We start from the raw sequence: 9,896 nt of genomic DNA, 5'->3' as shown, positions 1-9,896 counted from the left end.
TTTTTAATAAGTATTGCCAACTTAGCGCTTTATCGCTATTTGTCTCCATGTAGTATAATATTGACAAAAATCATTATTTAGACGCTTTACAATTTAAGGAGATTTAAGTGATAAACTAAAAATTAAAGACTTGAAAAACTTTTATCCAGATGCAATCAGCTTTACTATATGCAAATATTTATTACGTCAAACAAAAGTTGAAACAAAAAAAAAAAATAATTTTCTTCTATTTTAGTCACCCATCACTTTAGTTTAGACTAACCGTTGCAATAGTAGCGTAACGTCTATTATAGTCCAGGCACAATGACTTCCTAACGAGGAACTCTTTGAAGAATTAAAATAAGTATTTAGAATAAAACGAAAGAAATGGAAATTGCCATTATTTTACACTGAATTAGATATTATTAATATTAAATTAAATATATATATATTTAAAAATAATGTAATGCACACAGATTTAAAAACATTATTTGGAGAATGTATAACAACTATAGCTGTTGACGCACCTAAAATCCAGCGCTTTTAAACACATTTAAAAGGAAGACTTTTTTCTTTGAAACTAGTAATATCGTTGAATTTGTGACATTTAGGTAAAACGTCACAGGTACGAGAGATGAGATATAATTTAAATAACTACAACCTACATTACCGGACTAGTTTATAGTTTAAGAGAAGTTAAGAAATCCAGCAAGTACCAGCCAGAGGTTAGCGAGCTAACTAAAACTTGATGAGCACTGTAGTAGTCCAAAGGCGAAGGCTTGGGGCGCGAGCGTGCGCTTATAAGGGGCTCCCGACACGACCTCACAACTCTAACCTTAAATCATCATAGACACAGATATTAATAAATAAATAGAGAGTTGGCAACATTGCTTGTGTGGTCTTGTTTGTCATTTGTCAATGTTGTTGTAATTTGGCCTTTTTGGGGTATTAATCAAAACAAATTTTAAAATATTGTAATGCCATTTCTTTAGTATTACCTACATAGTTATTCTGACGTTTGTTTACTTTTGTTGCAATAATTCTGTGTTGTGATTGTGACTTACTGCCAGAAGTATACAGGTTAATGAATGAGGATCAGACACATGCTTAAATTAAGAATTGAAACCTATCGTCAATGTGTGAAATTTCGTGTATTGAAATCTAAAATTAGATGTCTTGGAGAGTGTAGCGAAAGAAGAAAATGGTGCTTGGCACGTCGACGGCGGGCGGCCGACGGGCCAGCGCTGCGGTGCAGCTGAGAGAGGTGAGCATCACATTCATACTGGCCCACTGGCAACTTATCTAATCAAAACCTACCCAAGTGTTCAGTTTTGAAGAGAAGGGTTCATATTCTTCTTCTTTTAATTGGGAAACTCCGATAAATTGAATTTGAATTGAATGTAATTCATAAATGTCCGCAATCAGTCATTACCTTTTGGCTCCCATGCAAGTGGTGGTAGTGGTGGTGCCGAAGAAAAATATGGTATAATTTGTAACCTATCACTATTTGAATCTCAATTCCATTACCCCGTGAGGGATACAAAGTTATATGTGTTCCTTTTACATGCGTAATAATGAAATACTTATTTGTTTAAATTTTAATGTGCTGGAACTCTTATTGAGTGGCCTGATTGAACAAACTAAGCACCCCTTCAGTGTTTTGTTTCTTAGGATATATCTTGTCTCAACCTCTTGGTTGTTTATTCATTACTTTATTAAGTTACCTATCAATATGTATAAGTGATATTTTTTTATAAAATAATGTATCCTTAACTTGACCTGCATCTGGAACCCTGACACAAACTGATTTGTTCTAAAACATCTTGTACAGACTTGACTGCCTTCTTGTTATTGGTTATTGTTATCCACACTATAAATAAACAGAAAAAATTGTATTTTTGTATGTTTGTAACAAATAAACTCAAAAACTACTGAACCAATATAAAACATCTTTCAGCATTAGAAAGTTACATTATTGGTAAGTGCTATAGGCATAGACAAACTATACTGCAGCATTTTCATCAGACGTCAATATACAAACATAGATCTCTTAAATCTAAATCATGGACGAATGCACATTGTCTACATTAAAAAAACATGAATGAATGTAGAACTAGTATATATTTGCATATATTTGTGTTAAAAATTATTAGATTTCAGATAGATTAATTAATATTTATGAAGTAATGCAGCAACACCCTTTATCTTCTTCTCTAATTAGGTAACTACATACATACATATAATCTCGTCCATATCCCTTGAGGGGTAGACAGAGCCGACAGTCTTAAAAAGACTGATAGGCCACGTTAAGCTGTTTGGCTTAATGATAGAACTGAGATTCAAATAGTGACAGGTTGCTAGTCTGTCGCCTAAAAGAAGAACCCCAAGTATTATATTAAGGCTTATAAGACTATCCCTTAGTCGCCTTTTACGACATCCATGGGAAAGAGATGGAGTGGTCCTATTCTTTCTTTTCTAATGGTGCCAGAAACCACACGGCAAAGTATTAGGTAACTATAACGTATTTTATATGTAAAAAAAAATAATAAAATAATTATTTTTATAAAATCAAAAAATAATAATAAAATCATTATTTTTTTTACATATAAAATTCATCAACAATCGACGGAATCAGGTGGCGGAGGGCGGCTTTAGCGGTGCGGAGATCGTGACGATGGAGAGTCAGGCGGAGGCGGCGCGCGCGCTGCACGAGCGACTCGTGGCGTACGTGCACGCCGTCGCCGGCGAGGCGCGCCGCGGGGACGTGTGGGTGGAGCACTCGTACGCGCGCGCGCGCGACCAGGCGCACGAGGCGCGCGAGCTGCTGGCCGCGCGCGCGCCGCCCGACTGCGCCGACGTCGACGTCGAGCGACTAGACCCTGCGCCGCCGCCCCCGCTCGAGCCGTCCGACACCGCCGACGACGCCCTCGACGCCCTGGACGAGGACGAGGACGCGTCCGACGACTGGGAGGCCAAGGTGGCCGCCATCGCTCCCAGCGCGGCGCACGCGCGCCTCGCGGCCGCGGCCGCCGACACGCTGCGGGGGCTGCGGCTGGCGCGGCTCGCCGGCGGGCCCGCGGCCGAGCACACGCGGGCGGCCGCGCGCCGGCTGCGGATGGCGCTGGCGCCGCTGTGGGTGTGGTCGGGCGCGCCGCTGCCGAAGCCGGCGCCGTGGCTGCACGCGGCGCTGCTGGCGCACCTGCCGCGCTCCCTGCGGCAGCTGTACGAGGCGATGGTGTCGGAGATGCGCCGCACGACGCCGCGCCTGGCGGAGCGCCTGGCGGCGGGGCGGCTGCCGGCGGCGGCCGAGGACCCGCTGGCGGCGGTGGGGCCGGCGCGCGGGCCGGAGGCGCCGGGCCCGCTGCTGGTGTGGGTGGGCGTGGGGGCGGGCGCGGCGGACGCTCGCTGGACGCGGCGGCTGGCGGCGCTGCTGCACCTGCGGGAGGTCCGCGCGAGCGCGGTGGGCCCCCCGGACGCGTGGTGCGCTCAAGTCGCCGCTTCGATACGCACAGACTTACAAGAAACGATCACAGAAGCGGGGTAGGATCCGTATCTTTCACGTTTGTCCCTTTAATAGTATCGGGAAATGGAATGATGCTCTTTTCTTTCATTGTAGTTTAGTTTTAGTACAATGGATTGTAATTTTAACAATTTGATTTTGATATGGATCTCAAATTCCGAAGCAACACAGCTAAGGAAGTGCTACCCAGAACACATTTGTTGCAATCTATTGCAACTTGCACTTTCCATGCAGATTACAGAATATACCTTCGAGATGTCGCTATCTCGCGTTTGCCTAAAGACGTGATATATGTATATGTTCTCGAACGGAGCTCGGTCCCCGCCAGGTCCCGCGGCGTGGTGGTGTGCGGCTGCGGCGCGGGCGCGGCGCTGGCGGCGGCGCTGCTGAGCGCGGGCGGCGCGGTGGCGGGCGCCGCGCTGCTGGCGCCGCCGCTGCTCACGGCGGAGGGCGAGTGGTCGCTGCGCGAGCTGCGGGCGCCCGCGCTGCTGGTGGCGGGCAGCGGCGCGGCGGGCTGCTGGCGCGGCGCGGCGCGGCGCGCGGCGGGCGCGGGCCGGCGGCGGCTGCTGCTGGTGGCGGGCGCGGACGACGCGCTGACTCTGCCGCACTCGCACCGCGCTCGGCTGCGTCTCCCGCAGCACGCGCTCGACGCCGCTATCGTGGTGAGTGCGCTCGCGGATTCCGACTTCCGCATTAAACTATACCGGCCTTCTAGTGCGTATCACGTGATAATTCTCGGGGCGAAGGCGTACATGGCACCGCACCGATATTAATGCAATGACTGCATTAACCACTTTTATAGCTGACTAACATTTGTTTGAGCCTTTAATATTTTAAAATAATTGTGTATATTACATAAATAGTGTGTAATGCCACAGGAAGAGGTGTATCGTTGGGCGCTGGAAGCCGCGGAGCTGAGCGAGCGCGCGGCCGACTCGCCCGAGCACTCGGCCGAGCTCACTCGCCCCGACACGCCGCCCGCGCCCGTCGCAGTCATGACCACGCGGTGAGCAAACTACTTACGTACACACATTTTAATTTTACGATTTAGATTGAACGTAAGAGTGATTTATTCATGTAACCTATTACTTTTCCAGATCCAACCGATCTATTGAAATAGTCGGTAAGTTATTTTTTTATTATTTTAAACGGGAATTTAAAGACTTAAAGAAAAGACCAAAATCAAGTATTTTATATGCGTTTTATTTTTTATATATTTTATTTACTTGAACAATCTTTGTAAAGCTTAGTATATAATATCTTAGCGTGACTTCTTTCCTGAATAGATTTTAACCCTTTGGACGCCATAGTCACCTATGTTTGAGCAGCACTTGCGAGCTCCGTACGCCAACGACGTCTATAGTTGACAAAAAACCCAGGCCATAAAAATAAATAAAGACATTGGAAATTATAACTGGTATTTTAATTCTGCATTACTCAAAAAAAAGAAAGTCTCAGCAACATGTAAGGGTAAAAAACAGGAACTTTAAAGCCACAAGTACTGAGAAATATTAAACTAAAACACATGTACATACTTTTATCTTAGTAAATTCCATGTCCAGCACGCCAAAGTCGTCTATGTTTGACCGCTTGTGTTGTAATGGGAAAGACATAAATTCCTTGAAAACTGTTTCAAAATTAACTCAATTGTGTTATTTACTTATAATATTATTGATATTTGTATTAAACAGAATGTAAGAAACATAAAACCATAATCTGCTACATGAATAAAAGAAGAAATAAATAATCATTAATACCACAAGTCAATTTTGAATACTAAATGTAATATTTCAACTCGTAGCGCATCCCTAGCGCGCCATAGATAATCAGTTCACTGGGCGCCGTGGTCAAGGATAGATGACGTACTGATGACCTCATAAGCGAATCATTTAAGTCACTCAAGGTTTTAAGGCGATGGACTAGCAATTAGCGAAAAGTTTTAATTCTATCAGTCAGCCTAACGGTTCTGTTTATCCCATAAGGCATTAAGTGTTGATATATTTGCACGTTGTTCTGTCAGAGGGCCGCGTGGTGACGCGCGTGTCGGGCAACACCCCGCTGGCGCTGCTCCCGCCGCGGCGCGCGCGCCGCTCGGAGCGCTCGGAGCGCGCCGAGCCGCCGAGCGCCGCGAGCGGGGCGAGCGCTCCGAGCGCCGCCGACATCCTGCACATGCCCATCGTGTTCGCGGACGACGCCGCGCCCGCCGCCAGCGCGCCGCTCACCGTCACCAGCGGCGACGCCAGGGTCAGTCTCCACATCTGCAATCCACACTCGCACTATTAATAAAGAGAAACAATTTGTATTTTTGTAGGCTTATATTTGATTCGAATTTGATTTCAGACAAATTAATCAATAAAATAATATTATTTTATTGATTAATTTGTTAATCAATAAAATAATATTATTTTATTGATTAATTTGTTATTATATATTGTATTCATATTAATAAAATAATCCGGGAAATAAGCGCTTCCGAAAACCTGTTCATGCACGCGCTGGCAACACGGTTGATTGAAAATATAGGTTTTTAATAAATCTATAAAAAGTCCGCGATACCATATATCTAACTTCTATTAGTTATTTTATATGTTAAAAATTGTGTAAATTAAAAGGTGCATTTTGAGCATTATTACTACACAAGGATATTTATCGTTATGATTTTGTTAAGTTGTTTTCATCGTTAAGATTATTTTACGGATATAAATTTTGTCCTTTACAGCACTTTAATTGGATTTATAGATTCTGACAAAACGTGAAATTGACATCCGCGCTCCGAATTATTTGAAGTATGTACATGAGTAGTTATCGTTGGCCGCGGCTAGAGCGTCCGCGTGTGTTGGAAATACATACCTACGGTCTCAGAGTTAAATATGCGAACGGTGCGTGTGGAGATAAAGGTTCAAATCGTACCCCGGCTACGTACCTGCCAATGATTATTTTCTGACTGAAAGACTGTTTAGGCAGGATTTACGTTAAATAACATTGTCCGTAAGTGAAACCGCGGCAACATCTTGTCTTCACTAAAATTGTAGATGAAGTAAAACACTATTAGCTGTGTGAATGTTAAGCCTTCTGAACACGCCATTACTCAACCCCTTCTCGACATCCACTCAGCCTGTGGCACACTAGTTTGTTTTAATTTTGGATTTGTTACCGCTTCTTCTGCACTGACGCCTTGGAAGCGGCAGTAAACTTAGTTTTTAAGTAATATATTTGACGTCAACCAAGTTGTTAAACCATACGACAATTATTAAGCGATATAATAATATCCTATAATAATGAATAAAAAATTTTGAATTTTTTTTTTTTTGAATTTAATTGCCGTGGTCAGACAAATGCCTGGTATTATCCCAACTAAATCTTTATTGAACAAGGAACCCTTAAGAAAATCTTAACCTCACTACTTACCTAATTGAATTATTATTCTTTGTGGCATTTTATTTAAAAAATTACAAGTGGCGAGTACAAAGTGTCGAGTTGTTGCAGGGTCAGAGCGGGCGCATCACGCGCGTCATTGTGGCCAAGCGCGGCCGCCCGCCCGGAGCCGGGCCCGGGGCCGGCGCCGGCGCCGGACGAGACAAGCCGGCGCTGGTTTTGCGGCGCACTGATTGAACACACATTGTAAGTTCTCGCTAACTATACCATTCATACGAACTAAGTATCTCAAAATTTTATAATTTTTTAATATATTTTTCGTGTGCATTATGCCAGCAAAAAAGTGCTGAATATCAAAATGCGATGCTACTGGACGGATCATCGCTATCGAGTCCGCGCGTGTTCACAACATTTCACGTAAAACAGTACACATTCAGTATAACAGGTTAACATACACTATGTATAACCGCGGTCGCTTTTCACTGGGCTTTTGAAATGGTCGGGTTATCGTGTTGATTTATCAACCATAGATATAATAGAAATACCTACTTATAAAACTACTAGATGCACTTTTTTCAAACTTTCATCACATTTACAAGATGTTATTTACTAATAGGCTAGTTGACTCATAATGATTCATTTCATATATTAAATGAATAATTCCTATTGTAATTTTTTTATTAATAATTAAAAGCGCGAGATTAATCTAGGAACTCCATTTAAAAAATGTATATACATGGTTAATTTGAAACGTCAAAAACGCCTTCGTCCATGATATAGCGTGACTCTTATTGTAAACAAAACAAGTACACATTATTTCGTGGACAAAATTTTGTCCCACTAAAATGAAATTCAGGTAATATTTATCAATTAAATTTTTCTTGCGAACTAAAGAAATTATGATTTTATCTTTAAACGTTAAGAGGTTATCCGGAGTTTTTAATGAAAAAAAATGTTTGTTTAGAAATACAAAGACGTCGGAGCCCTACTTTATATATTGTAATTGTAACAATAAAGAATAAATAAATAAATAATGTAATTACATATTTTTTGGTCAAAATAACTATTTTGGACCAACTTGAAAAAAGAGTCAACTAGCCTATTATCCAGTCATGTCGCGTTTTATTCGGCACTCTTGCTGGCATAATGCACACCATATCTTTCAAATTTCAGGTAACCTTCATGAAAACTGCGAGTCATACTGTAAAAATGAACTTCCTTTGTAAGAATAATAAAGATATGAAAACTATTACATGGATGTTTAATTTAAAGTCTTTCTCGCTTGGCACACTGGAGCCAATAAAAACTCAATTTTCTTTAAATTTTGTGTATTTAGATAAGTTTAGTTTACAAAGTTTGTAAAGAACTAGTTTTTTAACCTAAAATATTTGTTATCAGAAAGTGTAGGTTTTGAGTCGTTGCTTTTTATTTCATTCTATGGGCCTTCTTTGGACGCCAATTATATCATAATGATGTCAATTATTTTATAACGTATATCGCAACAAATTTATTGTTTACTAGCTGTGCCTTGAGTTCATTCAAATGACGATAACTTTTTTTAGTGAACCGATTTTGATGAAACAATCTTTAAATGGTTTTTCTGAGTTAAAACAAAGCAATTGGTGAAATTTTTAAGTCAATTTTGTTTGGTAATTCAGAGATAAGCGTGACCATACGAATAGACAAATAAATTAAATGATACATGTAAATGATACATACGAATAGCCAAAAAATAAAAATAAAAATTGCTTTCTTATACCTTCCAAGTGTTCCTCTATCCATTTCAGTCAAGAATACTAAATGTACAGAGAAAATATTTTTTACTGTTTTATTATATGTATAGATTTGAAGCTCATATCAATCAACAGGACCATCTAGGCCCGGCTGTCGCGGTTCTCGCACAGTGACAGTGGCGCCCAACGTGGCACTACAGCCCGAGCGCTAGTGCATGCAAATAAGCAATAATCTATACAATTGCTAGAGACTAGATAATTTTACAAAATCGTGCTAATTCAAAGGCATATTTTTAGGGTTAACTTGTCGAACACTGGCTATATAGGTACGAGGATTGGTCAAGTTTTCTCTCAAACAAATGTTTTTGATTATATTCCTAATTTTTCGACATTGAATAGAATATATAATATCCACCCGAGCTTGCGAAGGCGATCAGTGAATCGATCGCTTCCTATTGTTGTGTGCAGCCGGGTCGTGGACAGAGTGACCAGTGACCACCTTGTGTGAGGTCGAGGCGAGAGTGCGGCTCGCGCATGCGCGGCTGTGGGTGGTGGCGAGGGGTGGTGAGGGGTGCGGGGGTGGCGGCGGAGGGCCGCGTCCGTCAGTCCGGAGCGCCAGGGAGCCCGACGCGCCGCCGCGCCGTCTCAGCGGCCGCAGGGAACATGTGCCGCGACACACTCCCGCACTCGATACGCGTTCGGGTTTCTCACGTTCAAATCCGATTAATACTCGATAACAACTGAATATTTCAGATTTGCAGTTGCTGAGACTTCGATTCGTTGTGATCGCAGAAATGTTATGTGAGGAGATTCGGTATGTGATTTGTCGATTGATGCAAACAGACTAAACTTGGTATTGATGAAATCCGAGAAGGATACGCAGATGGCGAAGACTAAGAGGATTTTAAATAATTAGATGACGATTTAAACGAAAGGATACTATTTCAATAAATAAGCAACACATATTGTAAATGCTATAATTTTCTTTGGATTTTGTGGTTGACTCGCGCAATCACCTCGGTTTTCAATAGTCAATAATACAGCAATGAAACAGTACTATTACCTACATAAAAGTAAACAATAAATAAGTTGACCTACCTGCAATAAAGAAAACTAAGAACCTTGTCTACATTCAGTTGAGCAGTAAACGGATTAGATGTAAGTAGTGTCACTTAATCTTGCGCGCGTGGCCGCGGCCGTGAGCGCGCCGCGTGCTGGCGGGCGGGCGCGCGTGCTGCTCGTGCTCGCCTCGCCAACACGTAAACAATATCGATCGCTGTCCTCCGTGC

The 9,896-nt window shown here is 42.4% G+C and overlaps 1 protein-coding gene across 1 annotated transcript; it reads left to right on the top strand.

Moving 5' to 3' along the window:
- The first annotated feature begins 673 nt into the window (after positions 1-673).
- On the top strand, positions 674-8,126 carry LOC106137937 (KAT8 regulatory NSL complex subunit 3). The gene is made up of 8 exons (XM_060948237.1): positions 674-1,243; positions 2,615-3,519; positions 3,828-4,161; positions 4,378-4,505; positions 4,597-4,622; positions 5,520-5,743; positions 6,986-7,120; positions 8,048-8,126. The coding sequence occupies exons 1-7, from the start codon at positions 1,181-1,183 to the stop codon at positions 7,109-7,111; spliced, it is 1,806 nt and encodes a 601-aa protein (XP_060804220.1). The 5' UTR covers positions 674-1,180; the 3' UTR covers positions 7,112-7,120; positions 8,048-8,126.
- Positions 8,127-9,896: the final 1,770 nt, after the last annotated feature.

The sequence above is a fragment of the Amyelois transitella genome, chromosome 15, assembly GCF_032362555.1.
Source record: "Amyelois transitella isolate CPQ chromosome 15, ilAmyTran1.1, whole genome shotgun sequence".
Classification (NCBI taxonomy): Eukaryota; Metazoa; Arthropoda; class Insecta; order Lepidoptera; family Pyralidae; genus Amyelois; species Amyelois transitella.
This window is presented reverse-complemented; position numbering and strand designations above follow the sequence as displayed.

Excerpts from the sequence above, each read along its gene's own strand:
- LOC106137937 (XM_060948237.1), top strand. The coding sequence starts at position 1,181 with ATGGTGCTTGGCACGTCGACGGCGGGCGGCCGACGGGCCAGCGCTGCG. Across the intron at positions 4,162-4,377 it reads CGCTCGACGCCGCTATCGTG|GAAGAGGTGTATCGTTGGGC; the intron begins GTGAGTGCGCTC and ends GTAATGCCACAG. Across the intron at positions 4,506-4,596 it reads GTCGCAGTCATGACCACGCG|ATCCAACCGATCTATTGAAA; the intron begins GTGAGCAAACTA and ends TTACTTTTCCAG.